The 25,484-nt window shown below is 40.4% G+C and overlaps 3 protein-coding genes across 5 annotated transcripts in view; 1 reads left to right on the forward strand and 2 right to left on the reverse strand.

The window, feature by feature from the left end:
* Positions 1-15,915, reverse strand: part of LOC118822356 (synaptonemal complex protein 2-like) — a 26,966-nt gene extending 11,051 nt beyond the window's left edge. The window contains exons 1-33 of the mRNA XM_036591357.1: positions 15,892-15,915; positions 14,173-14,313; positions 13,965-14,093; positions 13,774-13,878; positions 12,872-12,896; positions 12,681-12,766; positions 12,370-12,464; positions 12,185-12,219; positions 11,856-11,998; positions 11,409-11,461; positions 11,267-11,312; positions 11,022-11,132; positions 10,863-10,920; positions 10,490-10,638; positions 9,916-9,990; positions 9,150-9,275; positions 8,335-8,440; positions 7,984-8,142; positions 7,508-7,578; positions 7,339-7,405; positions 6,345-6,396; positions 5,059-5,153; positions 4,530-4,843; positions 3,557-3,675; positions 3,443-3,479; positions 3,230-3,300; positions 3,046-3,088; positions 2,920-2,963; positions 2,138-2,186; positions 1,463-1,625; positions 796-860; positions 488-652; positions 76-388 (exon numbers count right to left, since the gene is read on the reverse strand). Coding sequence (XP_036447250.1) covers positions 76-388; positions 488-652; positions 796-860; positions 1,463-1,625; positions 2,138-2,186; positions 2,920-2,963; positions 3,046-3,088; positions 3,230-3,300; positions 3,443-3,479; positions 3,557-3,675; positions 4,530-4,843; positions 5,059-5,153; positions 6,345-6,396; positions 7,339-7,405; positions 7,508-7,578; positions 7,984-8,142; positions 8,335-8,440; positions 9,150-9,275; positions 9,916-9,990; positions 10,490-10,638; positions 10,863-10,920; positions 11,022-11,132; positions 11,267-11,312; positions 11,409-11,461; positions 11,856-11,998; positions 12,185-12,219; positions 12,370-12,464; positions 12,681-12,766; positions 12,872-12,896; positions 13,774-13,878; positions 13,965-14,093; positions 14,173-14,313; positions 15,892-15,915 — 3,334 coding nt within the window. The remainder of the gene's footprint in view (positions 1-75; positions 389-487; positions 653-795; positions 861-1,462; positions 1,626-2,137; positions 2,187-2,919; positions 2,964-3,045; positions 3,089-3,229; positions 3,301-3,442; positions 3,480-3,556; positions 3,676-4,529; positions 4,844-5,058; positions 5,154-6,344; positions 6,397-7,338; positions 7,406-7,507; positions 7,579-7,983; positions 8,143-8,334; positions 8,441-9,149; positions 9,276-9,915; positions 9,991-10,489; positions 10,639-10,862; positions 10,921-11,021; positions 11,133-11,266; positions 11,313-11,408; positions 11,462-11,855; positions 11,999-12,184; positions 12,220-12,369; positions 12,465-12,680; positions 12,767-12,871; positions 12,897-13,773; positions 13,879-13,964; positions 14,094-14,172; positions 14,314-15,891) is intronic.
* A 3,954-nt stretch (positions 15,916-19,869) lies between these two features.
* On the reverse strand, positions 19,870-21,553 carry ppp1r3da (protein phosphatase 1, regulatory subunit 3Da). 2 transcript variants are annotated; one of them, XM_036591757.1, is made up of 2 exons: positions 21,397-21,553; positions 19,870-21,082 (listed from the first exon to the last, which is right to left on the reverse strand). In XM_036591757.1, exon 2 carries the CDS (start codon positions 21,051-21,053, stop codon positions 20,139-20,141), a length of 915 nt encoding a protein of 304 aa, XP_036447650.1. In that variant the 5' UTR covers positions 21,054-21,082; positions 21,397-21,553; the 3' UTR covers positions 19,870-20,138. The 2 variants fall into 2 exon arrangements, with proteins under 2 accessions (XP_036447650.1, XP_036447651.1); XM_036591758.1 differs by having other exon boundaries at positions 21,308-21,408.
* Positions 21,554-21,555: 2 nt separating this feature from the next.
* fam217b (family with sequence similarity 217 member B) lies at positions 21,556-25,333 on the forward strand. Of its 2 annotated transcripts, none has more exons than XM_036591755.1 (4): positions 21,556-22,293; positions 22,406-22,523; positions 22,637-22,701; positions 22,780-25,333. In XM_036591755.1, the coding sequence occupies exons 1-4, from the start codon at positions 22,187-22,189 to the stop codon at positions 24,149-24,151; spliced, it is 1,662 nt and encodes a 553-aa protein (XP_036447648.1). In that variant the 5' UTR covers positions 21,556-22,186; the 3' UTR covers positions 24,152-25,333. The 2 variants fall into 2 exon arrangements, with proteins under 2 accessions (XP_036447648.1, XP_036447649.1); XM_036591756.1 differs by having other exon boundaries at positions 22,783-25,333.
* The last annotated feature ends 151 nt before the right edge of the window (positions 25,334-25,484 follow it).

Genomic DNA, 25,484 nt, shown 5'->3' on the forward strand with positions numbered 1-25,484 from the left:
CCAGGGTAAAAGGGGGCTAACAAAGTATGCAAAGAAAGTGTTTTGGACATTTTTTAACAGCAGGAAAATTCTTACATCTCATTTTATTGGTGGAAGGAGGGGAAGTGCAGAAAGAAGCAATTTTGGAGGCCCAAGATTCTTTTTGTCTTTTAGTGGATTCCATGGAAGTCGGTGGCTTCTTCTTTTTCTTGTACTGCTCAGGACTAGGCAGCCCTCTCTCAGTTTTCTCTTGCATAACCTTTTGACTAGCCTTTGACTTTGCTTGATTGTTTTCTCTTACAGTTTGTTCAAGTGCAGCTTTAGATGAAGTCTTATCTTTATTCTCTGCTTGTCCTCCTGCCTGAACATCTCTCCTCAGAGGCTTCTCTGTCTGTTTAATGATCAACTTCTGTTCAAAGTGGGATAAGCAAAAAAAAAGACACTTCAGTAAAAAAAAGAAGCATAAAATCTATTTCAGACTGTTTACAGACAGATAAAAGAACCATGCCTTGGCTGGAGGTGGTTCATCAGTCTCAGACTCACTCCCAGAGTCTGATGGCTCTCTGTAGGATCTGGTCTGAGCTGCAGTTCTTTGGGGTCTGCCTGTGGGCTTCCTGCTGGCAACGTCCTGGTTTGTCTTATTCTTCTGTTCCACCACCTTCTTCTGTCTCTTCTGACAATGAGACAAACAATAAGTTACACAGACATGATCACAATACAGAAAAACGTGGCACACAAGGCACTGAACCAAAACTATGAGCACAAACCATGAGTGCCATCTCTGTTATTCAGCAATGGCTCTTCACTTGGCCTTACCCTCTTTGGTTTGGGCAGCACTTTAGCAGCCTTTGTTGAAGGCACAGGTATGTTCGGAGTCTCAACTAAAAGACGAAGAAAGAATTGTATTTACAGCTTTCTTGTCAGTTGGAAGATCAGGCAATACTGAGGAAACAGTCAGATGTAATGTAAAAGAAAGAAAGCAAACATAACACTGCTATGAGAAACACAGTGATAATAACATTATGAAAAAGCAAACATAATAACATCACTATGAGATGGTAATGGCTTACATAGGCAGCAACTGCCTTTTTAAGGAGGTTCAAGCAAGAAACAGAATATTTAAAAATGTCAGGTTTTTTGGTATTTAAATATTTTTTCAAGACAAGGGACACCAAAGACTGACCGTAAACCTGTCTTACACTCTACCCACACATTTAAACCCTTCCCTTAGCTATGCCATTTGTAAGAAAATGAATAACCAAATCAAAATAAGTAAAAAAATCACAATGAAATGTGTGTATTGTCAAATGTTCTCTCAGTGGATTTCTAGATAAATTATACTATGGAAAGTAACTGGAAGTACATGCACATTGCAGATACTGTTACATCAAATAAACAGCTACATTATCTGTGGAAACAAACCTATTTCACAGACTTTTGTTTTGGCACAGACAAGAATAGGCAAGAGGTGTGAAAAGCGTACATGTGGTGTCTGCAGGTGGAAGACTTGGCTTAACTGGCTGCCGGGTATAGTCTGCCACTTTAGGCTTGGGCCTCCTGTTTGCTGATTTTAGCCAGCTAACATCTGTCATATTCTCTGTATCAGTGTCACTGAAGAGGTGCTTCTTCACATTACGACCAGTAGGCTACATACACACATGCGCGCACGCACACACACACACAGAACTACTTTTTAATTTCAGTGCAAAAATCCATTATTATAAACATAATAAGGATGTAAGAATTGTGTGGTTCAAACATAATGCTCACAAAAGAGGTAAAGATGACAAGCATACAAGCAGTAGTAGTGAGAAAAATCTAAACAACATCAGTGATGAAGTTGTTCTATAGAGCATGAGAAGGTGAAGGAGTCAGATACCTCACTAATCAAATATAATCAAATTAACAATTTCGACAGCCTGACATTTTTTACATTGTCTTGGTCAGTCTTGGTACTACAACCCAATAAAAATATAATATCTATAGTTTTTATAATATCTATAGTTCTAACAAACATACAGACAAAGATCTCTAAATTTCCAAGAAGTCTAATTGTAAGCACCATAAAACATTTATTACTGGTTTATAACAAAACAATATTACAGTATTAGTAGTTTAATGAAAAACACCTAGTAAATGGTTAGAATGAGAGTCTGACCTTTGCGGGAGGGCACTTCTTAGCAGAGTTGGAAAGAGTCGGGGAATTGCTGACGACACTGAAAGATAAAAGGAAATATATATATATTTATACAAAAGTTAGTTCCGGCCACGCAAGCTGATTGGTTGAGAAGCGTTCTAACTGTATCACAGGTTTTTCAAACACTGTATCACTCCGCTGAGACGCCGTTGCTAAGAAATGACTTTGACAGCTGTAGGAGACGCTCAAGCCATTTGAACGTTTTTACTTCTTACTTTGCCACAAACAGAAAATGGACACCTTTAAGATCACATTTGACCGACAGCCAATTTGGTCAGACTGAAGATGAGACTACACTAAATTCCGAAACTGTCAATTGGTCTGTGTGGAGCTGGAGAACGAACTGCCGGCTGGAGTTTGTTAATCTGACGTAGCAACGAGCTGCTTGTTAAGCAACTATAATTTGGCAGAAGCAACTGCTAACATTAAAACATTAAATGCCATGTTCATTCAATTTATTAATTTCTTACTTTATTTATTTAACTTTTGTATAAAAGCAATAGAACACTCAAGGTTGTGTGTTATCGCGAATGACATCACAGCAAACAAATCACAGCCGTGATGTTATTTTGCAATAACACACTCCCTCTCGCATTCTATTGCTTAAATATATACATACATATACCAGTGCAGGGTTATTCAGTCTGGTGATTTCCCTGCTAAACGCTAAACTGTGCTAGACAAGCTTTCCAGGTCCACAACAGTTCAAAAGATTGGAATGGTTACAGTACAAAGGACATTACCTGCTTTCAATTCTGGGCATCTCAGAAGACTTCCTATATTTCTTCTGGAATGACAAAGACTGCGTCAGGACATGCATATCACAAAATCAATGGCAGATGATGTTTGTAGGAAAACTGTGCCCTTACCCCACTGAGTTCTGGTACGTCCGCACTGAACTCAAAAACATCCCTGTTGAAAATCACCACACATTAAGAAGATAACAGTCGTATATACACATAAACAGAGAACAAACCCCACAAACATTCCAAATTCTGTACTTTTGCACTGTTTTGAATGCTAGTTTAAAGGTGTAGTGTTAAAATTCAGTACTCATGCTGATTTGGTGATTTCTTGGATTGACTGCATGACTTCAGAAATTCAGACTTATCAGCTAGCTTTGCCTAAAAGAACAAATACACAAATTCACAATAACAATAATTATGACAAAGACATAAAATAAACAGGCAAAGCCTGGTTTAGTTGTTTGGTTCATGTTGTTCATCAAAACAAAGCAATGTAACTTTGACAAAACTGATTACTTACAGCCGACGCTGCATACCAACTCCTGTTGAAAAGGTATCTGGACAAAAAAAAACAACACAAATAAAAAAACAATATTTGGCAAAAGAAAAACTCATCACGGTATGCCCAAGTTACCTGTTAGTCGGTGCAATGTTAAACTGAGAGGCCATCTCTGGTGCTGCTTTAATAAAGTCAGTGCTCTTATAGCGGCTAGATATCTGCTTCACCATGCTGTCTGCAGCTTTTGCTGTCTTCTAAAGAAAATAAAGAATAAATATCACTGGCAGTTTTTGTTTATTCTGTATTACTACTATTGTTACAGATAGGCACACAGACACATCTATTTTGCTGGCTCAGCCTTGTAATACATTCTATATTTTTTCTTCTGAAAATATGTCATCAATTACCAAATTTTAAATCTTTCTTTTGAAGGTAAACAATAATTTGACTCATGAAATCAATATTTTATCAATATATAATCAGTACATCACTGTTGTCGGAACAAAACTGCATATCTCCAAAATGGTAACTTAACAGGAGAAGGAAAACCATACTTTACTTTTAATGTAAGTCAATGAAACCAGACTTTTTTCCAAGTAATTTTGAACCGTTTCTGTTTGTCTGTTCATCATGAAATTTACAAGGAAAACAGGCATTTCAAATTATGTCAAAAAATGAAAAATGGAGATATGAGGTTTTGTTCTGACAGCAGCGATATAATCAGTATATACTGTAACATTTACTACTATGGAAGAAGACTCAGCTTCTACACAAACTGTTATGCTTCACTAACAGGCTGACATTGGTCCCAGCCACGCCGTACACAAGCGAACTTTTACTAACAGTTTGCTTTCAATACAAAACTTACATCTCCTCTCTCAGCCTCAGCTCTCCACCGCCCCCCCCCATAGGTTCTCCCTGTCCCCAAAACAAACACACAGCAAGCGGGCTAGCCCCGCATTACAATAAGCCAATCCAGAGAAGAAATGCTGTAGAACAACCACCCCAAAACTAACAAGAAAAACATTTCCAAAACACCCTACAATATACATAAAATCGTGTATGTCTTTAAATCCACATAATGACTTTCCTAGGTGGCTCTCACCACATTTCTGTCATCCACATTGCTCGTTGCCTGCCTACTGGGAGCGGGTTTAGCTGGTGTGGGCCTCTGAGACTCTGTCACAGGCCCAGTCCCCTTCTCGGGACCCCCAGGCTCTAACATGGCATGCCCCACTGAGGATTTTCTCTTCTGAACTGTGGCAGAGGGCTCCCCCTGCTGCTCCTGTTCCCTCAGCACCTGCTCCAGTCTCTGAGTGAGCTGAGCATGCAGCTCCTTGTGGGTGAGGACCCCAGAACTGTGTTGGGCTGAGGACGGTTGCAGTGGCAGCTCAGTGCTGAGAGGTGCTGGAGCAATAAGCACTGAAGCTGAGAAAAATTAAGCAAAAAGACATACTGGATGTATATTACATGGTTCAAAAGGACATGCATCGATCATAAGCTACTAGAGATGCAGTTGAACTGGAAGGAACTGACTTCAAACCACAAAATGATATCAAATCACTTACTTCATTGGGTACTTATACCATAAATTACCCAATGCCAGTGACAGAGTTTCTACAACAGAAAGGACCCACCTGACTTGGACTGTGGTAATTCCTTTTGACAGGGCAACAGTGATCTAGATACAGAAATTCTCTTGTTTTTGGCAAAATGGTTGAGACCTGGTAATCTGACAGTAGAGTAACACATAAAATTCAAATTCAAAATCAAGGAATCCAACAGCAACATAGAGCACAGATGTACACCGATCAGGCATAACATTATGACCACCTCCTTGTTTCTATGCTCACTGTCCATTTTATCAGCTCCACTTACTATATAGGTGCACTTTGTAGTTCTACAGTTACAGACTGTAGTCCATCTGTTTCTCTGATACTTTGTTAGCCCCCTTTACCCTGTTCTTCAGTGGTCAGGACCCCCCATGGACCCTCACAGAGCAGGTCCTATTAGGGTGGTGGATCATTCTCAGCACTGCAGTAACGCTGACGTGGTGGTGGCGTGTTAGTGTGTGTTGCGCTGGTACGAGTGGATCAGACACAGCAGTGCTGCTGGAGTTTTTAAACACCTCAGTGTCACTGCTGGACTGAGAATAGTCCACCAACCAAAAATATCCAGCCAACAAATATCTATCCTGTGGGCAGCGTCCTGTGACCACTGATGAAGGACTAGAGGATGACCAACACAAACTGTGCAGCAGCAGATGAGCTATCGTCTCTGACTTTACATCTACAAGGTGGACTGACAAGGTCGGAGTGTCTAATAGAGTGGACAGTGAGAAGACACAGTGGACACTCCAGCAGCACTGCTTTGTCTGATCCACTCGTACCAGCACAACACACACTAACACACCACCACCACCACCACGTCAGTGTCACTGCAGTGCTGAGAGTGATCTGCCACCCAGATAGGACCTGCTCTGTGAGGGTCCATGGGGGTCCTGACTACTGAAGAACAGGGTAAAAGGGGGCTAACAAAGTATCAGAGAAACAGATGGACTACAGTCTGTAACTGTAGAACTACAAAGTGCACCTATATAGTAAGTGGAGCTGACAAAATGGACAATGAGCGTAGAAACAAGGTCATAATGTTATGCCTGATCGGTGTAAATGAAACACGGGTAAAACCTGACAGAGCTAATTAAATTTTTTATTCCTGAAATGCACACAGATTTGTGGAAAATTAATATAATTTACGTCATTAGCAGTAATTTATGCTTATACAAATATTAGCATTACAAGATGTTCTCTCTGCAGTTTTTACAGAATAGAAGTATTTTTCCGTCCATAAAGTTGTTTGTGTGATTGTATCCAATTCTTTCCAAAATCCAAGTATAGGCAAAATATGAATGAGTCACACTTACATGGATGTTTCTTTTCTGACAGCAGGCTGGGAGTCTGGAACTATACTGCTGTCTTTTACAGGACGAAGAAAAAAAGTTTAAACTGTTCAACATGTTATTAGATGTGACTAGCACAGCAGCAACAAATAGATGGAATTGGTAACATCAATAATAAATGAAAATTATGAAGAGAAAAACAAATCTTGTTATCAATTATGTGGCTTGACGACTCTTACGCTTCCCTTTTAACAATACATCACTTGAAAGAAATTGCAGACAACTGAGACTGCAGTGCATCGTATGCTTAGCAGCTAGCTCTGGTTTGTTTAAACTATGCGGTTAAATTGTGCTACTTCATTTCCAGCTCTAGGGTTATGCTTTGAAATTTTTTTTTCCTTTTTAGGTCACTGAAAATTGAGCTTTTTAGAAAAATATTCTCAATAATGGGAACTTTTAAAACCTCTTCTGTGTAAACAGGTAAAACATAACTTATCTTTTTGAATGCACTAGCCTCATGCATGGTCAGTGCTGTTTTACGTTGCTGAACATGCTTCAGGACTCAACACAAAGAAGCGTCTGACATTACAACTGGGGTGTTTTTGTGTGGTTATTAATATCAGATTTGATTACAGTGTTAAAGACCACACAGAAAGTAATTCTTCCAGCCTTGCTTGTACATTATTCTTCACCTTTCACAATGATTAAAACAGCATTTGTAAGAGCCACACAGAGAATCTGTTGCTATTTCCTTGATTAAAATTTTCTTTCTAAAATATGATTTAGAAGGTAGGGAAGATATTTTATGGTTAAATGAAAATACTGTTTTAAGTATTATTAAATATTAATTAAACATTTAACACTATGTATAAAGTCAAATATTTAATGTTAACTATTGACAAACTAATAACTGCATTTATCCTTTTATCATGGTTAACTGATTATTCAAACTCATAATGGTTTATTAATTGATTAATAAATAAAACTTTAATTTAATTTAATGGATATATAACTATACCTAAAGGCTGTTCTTCAAGCTCTTGATCAGCATGCACCATCTCCAGTACTTTGTCTACAGGAATGTGCTGCAGAAACAGTAAACGATATTAATTCAAAGTCACACGGGTGACACGGGTCACAAGAGGCAGAAATTTGGCCAAGAGTAATAATAACCTACTGTAACTTACTCTGCGATATCGCTCTGCTTCTTGACGGTCTTTCCTGTCCTGTGGTACATCTGCACTCTGTAGAGGAGAAATTGCATAGTAAAACACACACACACACAATTTTCTGTAACACTTTATTTGGACAGCCCACTGTAGATGCTTTGTAGATACTTACCATGCAGTTAACTTAGAGACAACTGATTATCTTTTAAATTCACCTCCTCTTTTCCTAATCCTAAACCTGGCCCTAACTCTAATCTTTCAACCCAAAACCTAACACAAACTCCTAGCCTGGGTCTAAACCTCAACCTGGCCTTAATCTAATCCTGTTCTGTTAACACTGGGAATCACTTGAGTTTCACTAAATAATTTGTTAATAGGTTGTCTATAGATAATCTACAAGGGACAATCCAAATAAAGTGGGGCCACATCTTCTATGAAAAAGCTTTTCAGAATCTCATCATTTAACCTTTAGCATTTAGCATAAACTTAAAAACAGACCTGTTTTTTAATGTTTTCCTTTTCCTCACTAAATGATGGCACCCTGTGCAATGATCTAGCCAACAGGAGATCTCTCAGCTCAGCGTCTTTCTTCCTCCCTGAGGAGGCCACCATCTCTAGAGCTGGCCTTACCTTCGTCTTCCCAACTGGAGTAGCTAATGGGAGACAAAATGAGAGCTTGAAAGACAAATCAAAAAATGCTGAAAGTTAAATTAGCATGTATTGCAAGTGTTGAATTAATGAGGACACGTGCAAGAAAAAGCTGGTGGAACCTAGTAATACTTTATGGATGTGTAGTCTAATACAAGCTTGTCTTAAAAGACAAAAGGATGTCTGAGTTGACCTACTAGCAGGCATCACACAGCTGAAAGGGCTTCTTCCCAGCTTACACCCTGCACTACCAGAGACATACATACATGACTCAGACACCTTACTCCTCAGAGGGGTTAATGTCTGAGAGAGAAAGAGGGAGGGAGCGAGAGGTTAATTATTATCTGTAGTAAGTATGAGAATGTTATGACAACTAGTCAAGCGTAATCAAAAACTGTACATTAATGCAACATAAATAACTATCATAACACAGTTTAGTGCTAAAACAATAGAGATGCTAAAATTACAATCACTCAGTTCAGAGACTGTAATACATGTTAACTTAAGCCCTATTCAAGATGGATTAGTTTTACCAGAGGTCTGGTAACAGGAACAACAAGCCGTGTAGCTAAATGTTAAATATGAAAAAAATAAATAAATAAATAACACAAAACACAATACTGGACAAGGGAGTAGACTTCCAAATGATGATAATATTACTGAGTTCAGCGGATCATAGATGTTAATTCGCTCCAGAATTACTACTATTACTTAACTACATTAAAGCACAGACATGGCAGATGTGTTTTGGATTTAAATCACGGATCATGGTAATCACTCAAATTACAGCACCTCCCCAGGTAAAACTAATCCTGCTCGAATGGGGCTTCAGTTGTGTAAAGATTACATTAGTCAAGCTAGAACTCATCTAGTACCTCACAAAACAACGAGAATTTTTAAGACAAAGAAACAAATAAATAACACACTGTGAGGAAACTAATAAATAAACTATGACAAACTTTATATCACTACGATTGTTCTTCCAGCATGTAAAGCAATTACAAATTATTACTTGCTGTTTACGTTGAGCATCTTTCTCATGATAAGGCAAAGGCTGAAAAGGTGTGCTGTTCCTCACTGATGTAGGCACTGTTTTCTCCATGGGCTCAGAAGATGCCTGGCTCTCAGGAAAGAGAACCTGCGCATGACGCCAACCCAACATTTACCACAGTCATCAAAACCAGTGAACATATCGCTGCTGTCGGAAGAAAACCTCGTATCTCCAAAATGCTAACTTTACAGGAGAAGGAAAAAATCTACTTTACTTTTAATGTAAATCAAAGGAACCAGACTTTTTTCCAAGTCATTTTGGGTCAGTTCTTTTAGTCCATTCATCATGAAATTTACAAACAATGTAAAGGTCAACAGGCATTTTCAAATTATGTCGAAAACTGCAAAACATCAAAAATGGAGATACAAGGTTTTCTTCTGACAACTGCGATATACTTTAACTGCATTGTTATGTGAATATTATTAAAAATATGTTTTTATTTGAACAGAATTAGGTTTACTATAGCAGATGCATCAATACCACTATCAGTATTGGGGCCTGATACTTGCATGAAAGTCTACTAATTGTACAGGAAATCCAGATGTGGTAAGAGGCTTCATTGTTATGGTAGTAGTCTTACTTTATTTAACTTTGTGTGTCCAGAATATTTCATCAGAACATTACATAGACTTCACGAATAAATAGATACCAGGTTCAGTTTTAATATTTTAACAATTCAGAATCATCTCCACTTTTAATAGAGTCATCTTCGCTTCTTGCTGCTTACCTGTGAGCATCCTTCATCCAGAATGATCTGAACTGTGGTTTTAACCACAGATGTGGTGGTCTTCCCAACGAACTTCTGAAGTGTTGCAACAAAGAACAATAAAACATTGTTTACAAAATTTGTCATGACCATTTTCAACACAACAACATGCAGCAGTTTCCTATTTACTTTACTTATCAATTATGTATAATTAGACCATCAACAAAACTAGACATTTAAAAAACCTTGTATCTCCATTTTTGATGTTTTTCAGTTTTTGACATAATTTGAAAAAGCCTGTTGCCCTTCACATTGTGTGTGAATTTCATGATGAATGGACGAAAAGAAACGGCCCAGAATGACTTGGAAAAAATCTGGTTGCATTGACTTACATTAAAAGTAAAGTACGTTTTTTCCTTCTCCTGGAAAGTTACTTTTTTTGGAGATACAAGGTTTTGTTCCAACAACAGCAATATACTCACTGTGCTGGTTAAGCCTTGTGTGTGTACTATGAAAAGAGTTTTATACGATATGACTGTATCTCACCCCATCAAAGCCCTGAATTACAGGAAACCCTGGATTTGCCCCAACTCACTTTATTCTTGGCCTCGCCGTAGACTTTCTTTGTGGCCTGGAGAATGTCTAAAGAGGAGCTGAAGTGGATAGCGAGTTTAGAGCCCTCAATATTGCTCACACACACTGGCTCAGTCAGAACCAGCTGCAGCACCTTCACATCTTTCTCCTCTAGGTAGGCAGACACAGAAACAGTATACTTTACCATTCACTCTCTCTAATGGACTCGGCCATATCATTTAAGCACTTCAGTTCAGGCAGGTTGCCTTTTGTTGCTAAATAACCAACTCTTACTCAGTTTTATCCATTATCGTATTCATATCTTATCTGACTAAACTATGTGCAGTAAGATTGTGAGGTTGACTAGTCTTCTTCAAGTGTTATTATCAGAATACCTTCCACTGTGTAACTGTGGATCTCATTTTCTGCGATGCAGAGGGTGTCCCACTGTCCCTCCTGGTGAGATATGAGAGATAACTAAAATGCCATGAAACTCAAGAAAGCATGTTATGTCACAGGTGTAAAAATGCATAACGAACGTCAGCAGCAGCGACAAGTACCTGGGCCTGATCCTCAGATAGACAGAAGTAGAAGGAGATGCTTTGGCTTCCGAGGTTGAAATCAATCCAGAATTCCTTCAGGTTCTCATCCACAGGCATTAGCAGCTGTAAGCATTACCACCATTACTTTCATGGACACAAAGCTGCCTTTATACTAACATACTCTGCAAAAAGATTTATTAGAGGTATGCGCATATAATTAATTTATTGTCTTAACATTTAAACTAAATAAGACTGACCGCACACTTGTCCAGAAACACCTCCAGACAAGGGTAGGAATACACGCTGTAAGAAGACAAACCTTCAGTATTACTAACGCCATTAAGGAAACAACACAGAAGAGTAAACAGAAACATGTTACGGAGGTCATAACGAACGTACCTTCGTCCATCACCTTGCATCCCATTTACTAGATTTAAAAATTTCCGACAATCCTGCAATTCATCAAGCCAAAAAAAACATAAAATAAAAAAAGAGCAGCATTAACTGAGTTAATCAATTAACTGCCTCTGGTTTATCTTGATTAATTAAGTTGATGTGATTTATTAATTTACTGATAAGCCTTTCAGGATTAAGAGAATTAATTAATTAGATAAATGATTGTGATAATTAAAACATGGTAAAGTATGATTAAAACTGTCATTTCCTTTTTTCTTTCTAATTTATAGTAAAACAAAGCACCCATTTTTATGCAAATCTTTGGGTGAATATAATCATTACGTCTATGTGAATATTTACTGTATTACTCATTAATGATAATTCATATAAACTATATTTAAATCACTGCTACAAAAAAAACAATACTATGCCTGTGATATAAAGACTCACAGTCTCAAACTCTGAATCCTGAATGTTTCTAAATGCAGTCGCAACAAACTCCATGCTGAACCAGTGGTCGGCCAGCTCCCTCCGCTGGGCACGTGAACTCATTCTACACAGAGCCTCCATTAAAGCCACCTGGAGATCATAATCTACACAGTACCAGGCACATATGTTAAAACACCCAATAAGCAAGAGGAAAATTAATTCATGGCTTACCTAAAGCTCTCTGGTGGCAATTTTCCTCATGTATTATAGAAATACTTATTTAATTTCCACAATTAAAATCTGAATAAAGACTGCAATTATAAGATAATCATGAACTCATTTTCACTGACCGCCTCCTTTGAGTATTCGACTAGCCAAATCATCCCTGTAGGTAAAGAAATGAAAACAGGTTTTAAAGAATACGATGTAACACATGTAAAATGGGACCTTAAAATAATCATACATTTAAAACACACACACACACACACACACACACACATATATATATATATATATATATATTTATATAACGTACATCACAGTTGAGGCCTCTTGGGATGACAAGATCTTCTTCTCTTTCTTCAGTTCTACTGGGATCTTTCCAAGTACCACATTCAGCTTCCTGACCGCCTGACATTGAGGAAAAAAAAAAGACACATGCTTTTATAGTTCTAGTTATAGTTTATAGTTATAGTTTACAGATGCTAATATAGTTCTAATTACTTTTCTAATAAGGGCTCAAGATTTGTTAACATAACTTTGTACATAATCTACAGATGTTTCAGATGTAAATTATTATGGTTAAGTGTGCAGCATTTATTTAAATTAATAGTGTGTAAAACTAACCTCTTTTTGGATCAGAATATTAACATGGGCATCAGACGCCAACTTGCCAATGTGATGGAGAAGGGATTCTGTTATCTGGTATGTACCTGGCAAAACAAGCCACAAACAACCAAATACCTGACTGTTTTCATCTTTTAATTATGGAGATTTTATGAGAAAATATGAGATTGTAAAATAAAATGAACACTTACCCTCTTTACAACTTTCATGAACAGCCTGAAGGGGCACAACATTCAAGAGTGAAAAAGACTTTGATTTAATGTGTGTATATTACATGCAGTTATTTTAGTACCATCTGGATACAAAATTCAGTTCACCTCAAATAAATCGGTTTTGGCCTTCTACCACCCTCAAGAGTTCATACAGGGTGATTCAAAAAGATTAATCCGATTTGAAAGTGTCATATTTTTACAACCGTGAGGAGCCTGGGAACCAATCTCAATCCAATTGAAAGGGGGGTCATAGAGTTTCTGATCGTCACCAGAAGATGGCTCCCTTCAGTCTGTGAGGTGATGAGACCCCTGAGCAGAAAGCGTTTTGCGTTCTCCACTTCAATAAGAATGAATCCGTCATAACTGTGCAAAGTGATTGTCGTCACCAGTGAACCTCAAAAAGCTCAGAGCGTTCGTCGTTGGTTCCACAACACTGGATGATCTCCGAAATCGCACTGAAAGAGCCGTGAATGCAGCAACACCCGACATGCTCAATCGAGTATGGGGTGAATTTGACTATGGCGTTGATGTTGTCCGTACAGCTGGAGGAGTTTCATATAAAGCACTTGTAAAATTACATAATAAACTTTATGCTCATTTAAACCATTTACAGTTTACTGCATTGTTCTGTAACGATTTACAAGTGAAATAAATTATTTTGAAATCAGATGAATCTTTTTGAATCACCCTATATTTTCAGAATATAGAATATTCAGATGCCTTCTAAGGTCTTCATTAACCGGATCAGGTTTGTTAGATTAGGGTTGGAACTAATTTCTCCAGGGTGGTAGATTTCCGAGACCAGGATTGGGCACTGCTGCTTTACAGTAATAAAAAAATGCATTAAATCAGAAAATATTTAGGAAACCGTAAATACTCACCATGAGTGCATCAAAGAAGTCTTCTGCTAGGTTTAACATCACCTCACTCCTCACTAGTCCAGCTTCAATCCATAACTTTCTGACTCTTTCAAACCACTGCACCATGTGAACGTCCATACTTAAAGTCATATTTACATTCTATTTCTTCCGAAATTTAGACACAGCAATGACACAAAGGCATATGTACTTATCTTTCTGACAAGACCTTGTGACACCATTGCAGATATACCTTCACCCACCGGAAAGACCAGTGTGTCCCCCCACTTGTGTAGAATGGTAAATACCACAGAAGCATTCTTCACATTCCTGTGATCCAGCTCCTATGCAAAGCATGAATTCATAATCTGGCAATGTATTATTTTCATTATCATAAGAAATGGCAAAACCTCAAATACCAACCCTGTTGATCAGTTTGTCCAGTTTGGAAATGAACTTGTTGGAGCATTTAGACGTTCTACCCTCGCTGGTCTCCTCTAGTAAGAAATGTTCCAGGCCCTTAAAGTTACTGTGCTTCAAAGCCTCATCCACTAGACTCTCCATCTAAGTGCAAATTGATGCATATAAATATGCTTTTATATAACATGAAAAATCCTCTGCACTGAAATTTTCCAAAAGTCTCATTTCATGACAAAGTTTCTTCTGTCAAGCATCATGTCAGTTTACACCACTGGTCAATGATTAGAGACTAGAGTCTCTCAGGTTTAAATGGGTATGTCAGCAACGTGATAATTAACAAGCGGTTTATTGTGTTTCTTAGCTACTGAGAGGAAACTTCCCCTGTATTGGTAACGTGCACTCAGTTTCTGCAGGGACTAACATTAGAAATGTGTGTTTCCCCTGCTCCCCACATCGCACACGACACTGTTCTCTGTATCCTTCAGTGTAACTGACACAGTGATGCTTCGATGAAATTTGCTTGCCAAGTAGGCCTCAATGGAAACAGGGATCACGTAAAACGGGAATAAGAGACAAACAGGCAAACATAAACAGATTTTAATGCTTATTATACAACAGTTAGTTCTGGCCACGCAAGCTGATTGGTTGAGAAGCGTTCTAACCGTGCTATTTCGCCATAACATCACAGGTTTTTCACAAACACTGTGTCACTCCGCTGAGACGCCGCTGCTAAGCAACGACTTTGACAGCTGTAGAAGACGCTCAAGCCATTTGAACGTTTTTACTTCTTACTTTGCCACAAACAGAAAATGGATACTTTCAAGATCACATTTGACCGACAGCCGATTTGGTAAGACTCTGAAGATGAGACTACACTAAATTCCCAAACCGTCATCACCACTGAGCAGCTTCTCAGTCGGCCGCTGAGACAGAATAACAGCTAAACAACCTGGAATCAGCCAGAAATGAACCAAATACCATTTGCCAAATGTGTAGTCCCAAATGTGCCGCAATAAAAAACAAAAAAGAGCTTGTGGTGATGCCAGTTTGGGAGTTTAGTGTGAAGAGATGGGGAACGAACTGCCGGCTGTGCAGCGAATGGGCGGAGCTCGTTACTGTGAGGTAGCAACAAGCTGCTTGTTAAGGAACTATAATTTGGTGAAGGAACTGCGAACATTAAAACATATTAAACGCCGCGTTTATGGCCCAGATTATTTATCCATCCATCCATCCATCCATCCATCATCTAAACCGCTTATCCTTCTGGGTCGCGGTGTGGTGCTGGAGCCTATCCCAGCTGTCATTGGGCGGAAGGCAGGATACACCCTGGACAGGTCGCCAGTCCATCGCAGGGCAGACAGACAGACATACACAATCACACACACACTCACACCTAGGGGCAATTTAGCACGTCCAATTGGCCTGACTGCATGTTTTTGGACTGTGGGAGGAAACCGGAGTACCCGGAAGAAACCCACGCAGACACGGGGAGAACATGCAAACTCCACACAGAAACGACCCTGGTCACCCAGCCAGGAATCGAACCCAGGCCCTTCCCGCGTCGTGAATAACATCACGGCTGTGATGATCTACGGCGACCAAATCACAGCCGTGATGTTATTTCGCGATAACACACTCCCTCTTGTGTTCTATTGCTTAATTATCATTTGGATATTTTCAAGTGACAGTAAAGAAACATACTGGATGTTTATTCATTCTCACCTGTTGGCCTGGATCAGTTGCCATGATTCCGGTTTCTGACCTAGGAGAAGTAACATCACTTCTTAAATGAAGGCTTACATTTCATACTCAGCTGAAAAACAAATTCAATTGTATAAATTAGTAGTTAAAGATGAACAACATTAACATACATACAGCTATATCTTGACGAGCTTAGAGGATCTGCAGAAACAGGTTTTACATCTCAATTTATGTTTAAAGCACGGATCTGAAAAACAGGAAGTGGCAAATCTGCATTGAAATATTTCAGTGATAGCAACAGCAAAAGCACTAAAAAGCTTAAATTTGTTGTTACACTTTCACGGTGAAATTGTGTCTCACAAACTGAACAGAAAAATACCATCTGGGAATATGAAACATTAAAAAGGGGACCTAAAAGATTAGATTCATCTATGCCAATATTGTAGAATTATATTTTATTATTAGAAACAGGTTGCTTAAAAAAAAGCATTGGACAGATGATATGATTTGACCGATATTTCTATCCAATATTTCATGTTTATGGTACTGCAGAATGTTTGGGCTGTGCCAAAATGTCTGCATTGTATTCAATTTACTGCACTTATAATACTTTAGATCCTATTCATGTTCTATCCCTCTATAATGCCAATGCAGTTAGATGTCACAATCTCTATAGCTAAATGTTTATGTCATGGTATCCGCATATACACCGATCAGGTATGACATTATGACCACCTCCTTGTTTCTACACTCATTGTCCATTTTATCAGCTCCACTTACTATATAGGTGCACTTTGTAGTTCTACAGTTACAGACTGTAGTCCATCTGTTTCTCTGCATACTTTGTTAGCCCCCTTTTACCCTGTTCTTCAGTGGTCAGGACCCCCATGGACCCTCACAGAGCAGGTACTATTTGGGTGGTGGATCATTCTTAGAACTGCAGTAACGCAGACGTGGTGGTGTGTTAGTGTGTGTTGTGCTGGTACGAGTGGATCAGACACAGCAGTGTTGCTGGAGTTTTTAAACACTGTGTCCACTCACTGTCCACTATTAGACGCACCTGTGTTGGTGATCCACCTTGTAGATGTACAGCCAGAGACAAGAGCTTGTCTCTTGCTGTACAGTATGAGCTAATCATCCTCTAGACCTTCATCAGTGGTCACAAGACGCTGCCCACCGGACGCTGTTGGCTGGATATTTTTGGTTGGTGGACTATTCTCAGTCCAGCAGTGACACTGTGGGCCGATCGCCATCGGCCCACAATTCCCAAATCGGTGCATCCATACAATATCCACACAGCCTAGCCTAAGTAAACGTTAATTTGTTAAGTTAATTACCTGACTAAAAATAAAGTCAGTCCCACACCTCTTTTAAAGAACAGCCTAGACGTTTGATGAACTACCACGGGAATGAAAGCCAGCTAGCGTAGCCAGCTATCTGAATGGAATAACGTTATTAACGTTACAAGTTTAGCTGGTTAACTACACTAGATAACCTAGTTAACTTACCTCATCACAATTTAACTTTGCTCCATCCTTCACAGTGACGAACAGCTATCAAACCAGTCTGTACTCTTGTGTAGAGTCCTGTTTGTAGAGCCACTGGCCAAACAGTTTGGCGTTTGACGTTCTGAGCGTAGCTAACAATTTCTTGTCAGCCCAATAGCCACAGCATCGGGGCTTGTTCCAGATTACGTTATTAGCTAACGTTGCTGTTCGAGTAAACAGGTTAAACTGAACCTTAACGTTAACTTATTTTATGTCGAACACCAAACAATAACTAAACATTGAAGGAACATCCAACGATTCACTATCCAGTCAGATAAAGTTAGCCGTTAGCTAACTAGTTAGCTTACCTAGGTTGATTATTTTACCTCAGAGTGAAAGCCGCTTACTCCGATTCTACCTTTGACAAATTAATGGCTCGTTAAGTCACGTATTAAAAAACATCAGTAGATGAAAGCTTAAATGTTGTTCTACAACTAAAATATGGAAGAAACAACTATTAAATGATTAAAATATTCCAGATGTGGAATAATCACCACCCTAAGGCTGGTTTCTCCACAGAGAGATGAGGTACCGGAGCGCGGGAAACAACATCTCACGCGCTTGGCGTTGCACCAGCATGAAAAACACAGAATTGTGAATAGAAATTTGTTTATTGAAATTAACACCAAAATAAGTGTTTTTACAGGCACTTCTGTTATCCACAAGAGGATTTGGCAATCAGTGAGAACGTTTTAGTGCAGTTTAGTGCGACCCTCGAAGATCAGAACACTCAAATCACACACTTTTACAGCTGTCAGAATATTTTTCATATTATTTCATATTCATTCGCTTTAATACTTTCAAGTTTTAGAAGCAAGGTGCATAAATATGCTCTACTCCATCAGCATAAAACATTTGGCTGTGTGAGTGATGGCACTGCTCAGTGGTTTTCTGTACACTGCTGGGTTAGTAATGCAGAAGTAGAGGCTTAAAGGGGAACTCCACTGATTTTTCAAAAAATACTACATAATTAAATGGTTGAGATATAAACAAAGTCCTTCAGAGAGGTTTGATGCGAAATGCTCTGTCATAGAGAAACTTGCATAGTCAGAACTGCTCACAGAGGCGGTCATAGGATCCAGACGTCCGAAGAGATTAATGCCTCTAAAAGCTCTTACACATAAAGTTATTACATTATTACAAATGGTTTTATGTATATATATATATATATATATATATATATATATATATATATATATATATATATATATACTGCCTAATGTCTGGTGGCACATTATTTTATTATAGTTTTGGCAAAAAATTAATCTAGACATGACAGAGAGATACATGCAGGGTGTTGTAAGGCAAAAAAGTCCCCAAAGAAAACTTTTATTTTCAGATTTTCTTCTATTTTACCATCAACACTGCATATAAAACCCAGAAGGCACGTGTGGGTTCACTGGTGGTTTTGGATAGTAAATAAAATGGCTATATCTGTGTTGTGACATGGGACCCCTGGTTCCTATCACCACCACTGTAAAGAAATCTGAGACTGTAAGTTGCTCCACAAAGAACCACTTCACATCAAACCACTATGAATGACTCAGTGCACATCTCAATGACTGAATTATTCAGAAATTTTAAAAACCTGGTGGAATCTCCCTTTAAGCTGGTCCCCTAACTTCTACTAATGCTGGCGTGCAAGTGAAATACACCGATCAGGCACAACATTTCGAGCACCTCCTTGTTTCTACACTCATTGTCCATTTTATCAGCTCTACTTACTATATAGGTGCACTTTGTAGTTCTACAGTTACAGACTGTAGTCCATCTGTTTCTCTGATACTTTGTTAGCCCCCTTTTACCCTGTTCTTCAGTGGTCAGGACCCCCATGGACCCTCACAGAGCAGGTATTATTTGGGTGGTGGATCATTCTCAGCACTGCCGTAACACTGATGAGGTGGTGATGTCTTAGTATGTGTTGTGCTGGTCTGAGTGGATCAGACACAGCAGTGCTGCTGGAGTTTTTAAACACTGTGTCTTCTCACTGTCCACTCTATTAGACGTACCTGCGTTATTGGTCCACCTTGTAGATGTAAAGCCAGAGACAATAGCTCATCTGTTGCTGTACAGTATGAGCTAATCATCCTCTAGACCTTCATCAGTGGTCACAGGATGCTGCCCACAGGATGCTGTTGGCTGGATATTTTTGGTTAATGGACTATTCTCAGTCCAGCAGTGACACTGAGGTGTTTAAAAACTCCAGCAGCACTGCTGTGTCTGATCCACTCAGACCAGTGCAACACACACTAACACATCACCACCATGTCAGTGTTACTGCAGTCCTGAGAATGATAAACCACCAAAATAGTACCTGCTCTGTGAGGGTCCATGGGGGTCCTGACCACTGAAGAACTGAGTAAAAGGGGGCTAACAAATTATGCAGAGAAACAGATGGACTACAGTCTGTAACTGTAGAACTACAAAGTGCACCTATATAGTAAGTGGAGCTGATAAAATGGACAATGAGCGTAGAAACAAGGAGGTGGTCATTATGTTATGCCTGATCGGTGTATTCTGAAAGTAGGCGTATTCTGTGTTATTTATTTTCAGATAACTGAGAACTGACTCAATTAAGAACCAAATTGTCAGACACTGTAGTGAACAGGCTAAAAGTAGAGCTGTGTCAACTCACTGTTAGGCCCTACTTTAATACTGTTATTCAGTGCTAGGTAAAGTAGCCTATACCCAAGTAGGAATATATACACTGACGTAGAGAGTTCAGATGAAGTGTATCATGCTGTCTTCGATTTCCTTTGGAACAGGAAGGTTGTAGCTCTGGCAGACTAACTTGTAATTCTGCCCCTCGTTGTTGTCCCAGAACTGAGTGTTCAGCACTTTATAACAGATTGCGAACTCCAAGACTGCCCCTGGATGAAGGATAAAGGGAGGAACCGGAAGATGGAAGCGAAAAGTGTCACAGCTGTATCCACTGGAATGGCCTTCCATTTGTTTATTAGCAACCCAGTAGGCCTTTGTTTCCGTGCAGCTCTTCCAGTTTGTGAAAGAGTAGCGCACGCTAACCTCTTTTTCAAAAGCCAAGTTTAGGACCTGGACGATACCGATAATGCCTGGCTCATAGCACAAAACATGTTCCAGACACACTTTCTGGCGGCACAGACGTTCCAGAAAGCTCGGACAGTCGCCTGGTTGATCTGAGAACACGGGTTTCAAGTAAGGGAGGGATATCTCCAGGCCTTTGCTGGCTGCCAGCTCTGCATTCATCAGAAGTCTGAAGAGAACATGTTCTGGCACGAACGGGTCCTCTCCCCTTTTGAAAACCTTCACATTCTCCAGGTCCATCCCTAACGAGTCCACAAATCGGACCCCGATTCTGCGGCTGAGCCTCCTCCTTTCCGAAGGGGACGGCAGGGACTGTGTCCGCCTCTGAATGATGGGCTTGGGAGGGGGTTCGCATGAGAGACTGCGGCCTGCCGTCCTTGGTTGCGGAGCCCTGGGGCTAGGTGGACGGATTCTGACAGGCCTTCTGTCTTCTTCGGGTTTTGACCAGGGTGGAGCTCTGAAGCTCGGAGGGGAAGCCTGCTTTGAGACACCTGACACCCCAACAAAAAATAGCTCATCATCTCTCCCTCCTGGGAGTGTATTTTCCTGGCTATGTCCCATAGAGTAAGCCATTCTAGAAGCAACATAAAGCTCCTCTGCACCTTGAGGAAAACAAAACGGAAACTTTATTCAGTTTCATTTTCCATAAAAAAAAGATGTAACGTCACAAGTCATTAAAGCAGTGGTCTGGATTGAGTACAGCTGTGGTGGCACGCACGAAATATATTTTTTTGCCATGTATTTCAATAAAAGGTGCAAGGCTTTTCGACAGTTTCGTTCTGTTTCAAGGTTATTTTCAGACTGTTTGCATGAAACGTGGCACTGACCTTCTCGGTGCGGGCTAAATAAATAACTGCAAGCCTACATTGTCTTTGCAGACAGACAGGGAAGTAGCTCGTGCGTCATATCGTCTCACCATTAAAATCCGACGTGTTTTGCTATTTGTTGCGTCTGTCGATCCTCCATCGGCGTTTATAAAACAGCCGAGCGCAGCAAAAAGACTAGGAATTGCAGATATTTATCCAAACGTAGATCACAAACTGCGAAAAGCTGGCAAACGTGATGACAATCACTCACACGCACTCGGAGGAGGGGGCGTGACTGCTGCACCACCCCTTTGTGGGTAATGCTGTCGGTTAGACGGAAGCACTAAACAGATTTCAGCGAAGGGTCAGTCAAACCCATTTAAGTGTCCCGTTAGTATTCGTTTAATAAGTACTGTTTGCATCCACTCTGCGAATAATCGCCACGGTCTGCGGAAACATGCCCATCTACTGGAATTCGCTCTGCGGCGCACTACAATTCCCGTCATGCAGCGCGATTATGATAGCGGCGAACGTACAAGCAGCAGGTAAACAAGACCAAGAAAGACCTCAGTGATGCAAAACAACGGGTTTGACCGTGGTTTACACAATAGCACCTTGTCAGACACGGATGTTGCTGCTTAGACGTGATGCCTGATGTCGATCTGCTGAATGTAATGTTTAAAAATGAGGAGTTTCTGATCCGGATATGTGAATAAGTAGCTAAGCCAGCTGCTGTAATTCGTGTTTACCGTTTGGATGTGTGCGAAACGAAGCCCAAACGTCGTGACTTTCTGCAATGGAGCGATTTAGTCTGGCAGGACGAATTCAAGGCTTTAAACTGGACGTTTGTCTACACAAACAGTAGCAGCTGCGGCAAAAGGCAGAATTTGTTCCGTCGCAATGGGACCCATCCTGCAGGAACGAACGGCATCGACGATCTTGAAGAGGGTGCAGGTGAAAGAGAAGGTTAGAGTGAAGAATGTGGAAAATACTGGGATCGTTACCAGGTATGTGGCATTATTAGCTGGTGAAATGATGAAAGGAAACTTTATGAAAGCCTGCACGTTTTACGTACATCTGTATCTGGGCTGCATCTCATAGAAGTGTCTTCACTTTCAGCAACAATAAAAGAGGAGGCAAGGTCAATCAGAACCAGAAACCTCAGAAGAAAACAAGCTCGCTGAATAAGAACATCCTTCCAGTCCAGAACAAGGAGCCCTTGTCCCGAGCTGAAATTGTGAGTATAGGATCCTGTTTGCATAGTTCAAATGTTATTTTCCTGTATGCATAGCTGTATGTCTAGCAATACATATAAAAAAAACCTAATTATCTCTTATATATTATAATAAGGGCCAAAATGGAAACAGACCAAAGCCCGTCAAGAGTCCTACAGCTGGCACATGCAAGATTTCTAAGTAAGTTTGTTCTTGCAATTTCTACTGTGCCTTTTTTATATTCCTTCCAAAACCATTAACATGTGATATGTATTTTAGCAGCACCCAAGGTGAAGCTGACTTAAGGCACCCCAGATCCAAACCCTCTCATACGTGTGAGGAGGAGAGGCAGAAGGTACAGTCTCAGTCCCAGTGCTGCAGTGATGTGGAGAGGAGCCATGCTGCCCGAGAGAAGAGCCGCCGCGCTTTATCACTGCCACTGGCTCCTCAGCCAGCACTGCATCAGATCCCCCTGCAGAAACACATCCCTGACCTGGAGTCGCTGCGTCTCCTGGAGCACAAAGAGGATGACACAGATAGCGCCAGTGACCTGTCAGACTCTGAGAGGCTCCCTGTTCTGCCTTCTCCCTGCACTCCTCCACAACTCAACCTCCGTGCAGAAGTCATCAATTCGATGGACCTGCACCCTCATATACCGGGCCCCAGGACAGCACAAACAGAGAGCGACGGCTATAGCTACCCAGACTTTCTGCCTCCACCGTTCAACACCTGGAGCCTGAGGCAACTGGCCATGTTCCTGAACACGGAGGGTAAACGTGCCCCGAGACCCAAACCAGTGGGGCAGCTTGAGAAGTTCTTAGAACGTCTTCTGCAGCTGGAGTGGCACCAGATCCAAACTATCCAGGCTGAAAGTGGCCGGCCCACAGCCCCCATCATCCGTCCCAGGGGTCGTGCCCCTATCGGTCCACCAATCACAAGTCGTCCCCGGCCCCACACTGCGCCACCCACACGCCTCAGTTCCCCTAAGAGCCTGCGCCAGACCCAGCGGGGCTTCCCCTTCACTCTCCTCTCTTCTCTTGGCAGCCCATCTTCTGGTCAGCTCTCTCGGCCTGTCTGCCCTCACTGCCATGTCCGCTACCCACTCTGCAACGGCAGCTGCTCTTCATACGCCTACCAGCGCCACTCCCGCCTCAGCCCCCTGCTGGAGCGCAAAGCCCCTCCCACCATCACCCAGAAGAGAAGCAGCAGCGAGAGCCGGGCCTCGGCCTCAGAGAACCGGGGCACATACCAAAAAGTTCAGCATCCTGTCAGTCCGCAGGCAGGGAAAGGCCACCAGAAACACATGCAGGCCTCCGGGAACATGCGCAGAGCTTCTCAGGAACTCGGCGCTAACAGCAAAGGTCAGCCTCCGGCCAGGAAAGGGCGCACCAGCAGGGCAGTTGAGGCAGATAGGCAGAAAGATTTAACTATGGGAGGGAAAAGTATGGGTGCCGACAAGCAGGTTGTTGCTGGTAAGCGAGAGAGTGGTGGTCCAGGAAAGAGAGGAGAAAAAGAAGGGCAGAGGACAGAGAACGGGAGTAGTGGAGCAAGGGCTTGGGCTAAAAGAGCGGCCAGTGAAAGTAATGGCTTTAAGGGCACCTCAGCTGCCAGGGCAAATGGGAAAGTGAAAAATATCCAGTTTGCCAAGTAACAAGATCATAAGTCTCATATGTGGTTCATCAGAAACATCATCTGCAACACTAAGCGCACAGTATGTACTAAGTATTTATTTACAAAAGATCAAGCTGTAGTTCCTCCAATTTCTGGATGACAGTTTTTGTTTAAGTTGTCAGATGTAATAGAACAAAGTTTTAATTTTACGGTAGATTTGCTTACAACTCAGTTAGGGTTATTCAGACATCAGATGTATGTATTCAGGTTGAATCAGTTATTGGTACAAGAGGCAGTTATAAAGTTATAAAAACTTATTTCTGATTCACATTTTAAGTTTGTACATTTAGGGTTTGCTGGAGATGTGAACAGCGTGTGTTTTGAAGTGTCTGAGCCTTTGCTATCTTGATGCTAGCTGTGCATCACTTAACGTTCCGATTGGTAATAATATTGGTCAAAGAATGTATATTTTTGAGATGAATAATGAATGTTTTGTAACGGCTACATGTATTTTTGTAATGTGTTACGTATAAGGGCTTTTCTCTATTTAATTTAGGCAATCTATTTTTGCAAACTATTTATTTCTTATTTATTGCCCTTTTTTGTTTGGTTAAATATGTATTGCTTGCAATATGTGTGGAACTTGCATATTTCAAAGACCATAAAAAACCTAGCCACAACTTTTCATAAGATGTAGTGGCATCATCTGCTGTAGAAATGATCAATGAATGCATTTGTTTAGTATTTTATTTATTTATTTTTTTTTGTGTGGGACAGTAGCGCCGTCAAAAATGTATTTTCTTTGAGACCATGGCCTTTTCTCAGTATCTTCATTTAATTGTAAGGTTTCTTCTTCAGATTCCATTCCTGAAAAGGTGCATTCGATTGTTCATTGTGTCTTTCAAGGCTGCATGTGTTCATTATACCAGGACAGTAATGGTAGTGACGGAGTAATTGTGTAGTTTTTTACATGATATCTGTACTTGAATAATGTTGGATGGTGCCTGGTTGAGGTAGTACTTGCTACAGTATTTCTGCACTTATACTTAGTATCACTTCATTTTTGATGTCTCTGTAAATCCATCAGACATTTCATGAGGGAGGGAATGTTTAAGTACCTTACCAGGCTGTGCTGTTGTTTTCCCGGGACATAATTTTCAGTAGAGATGAATGCAGCTATTTTTGAAGAAACAGCATAAAGTTTTTCATGACATCATCAGAATTTGGCTTGTTTATTTCATTTCTGCAGAGTCATTCTTTTACACACATGAAAGTGCTGGTTTGCAGGATATTCACAGTCACAATATCTGATCTGGAGATTTTTAACTTTACACAGTACATCTACACAAATCAAACCTCTATCAGTATGAATA

This window comes from Colossoma macropomum, unplaced genomic scaffold (assembly GCF_904425465.1).
Source record: "Colossoma macropomum unplaced genomic scaffold, Colossoma_macropomum, whole genome shotgun sequence".
In the NCBI taxonomy this organism is placed as follows: domain Eukaryota; kingdom Metazoa; phylum Chordata; class Actinopteri; order Characiformes; family Serrasalmidae; genus Colossoma; species Colossoma macropomum.

Excerpts from the sequence above, each read along its gene's own strand:
- ppp1r3da (XM_036591757.1), bottom strand. The coding sequence starts at position 21,053 with ATGGCTTACTCTATGGGACATAGCCAGGAAAATACACTCCCAGGAGGG.
- fam217b (XM_036591755.1), top strand. The coding sequence starts at position 22,187 with ATGGGACCCATCCTGCAGGAACGAACGGCATCGACGATCTTGAAGAGG. Across the intron at positions 22,294-22,405 it reads AATACTGGGATCGTTACCAG|CAACAATAAAAGAGGAGGCA; the intron begins GTATGTGGCATT and ends CTTCACTTTCAG. Across the intron at positions 22,524-22,636 it reads CCTTGTCCCGAGCTGAAATT|GGCCAAAATGGAAACAGACC; the intron begins GTGAGTATAGGA and ends TATTATAATAAG.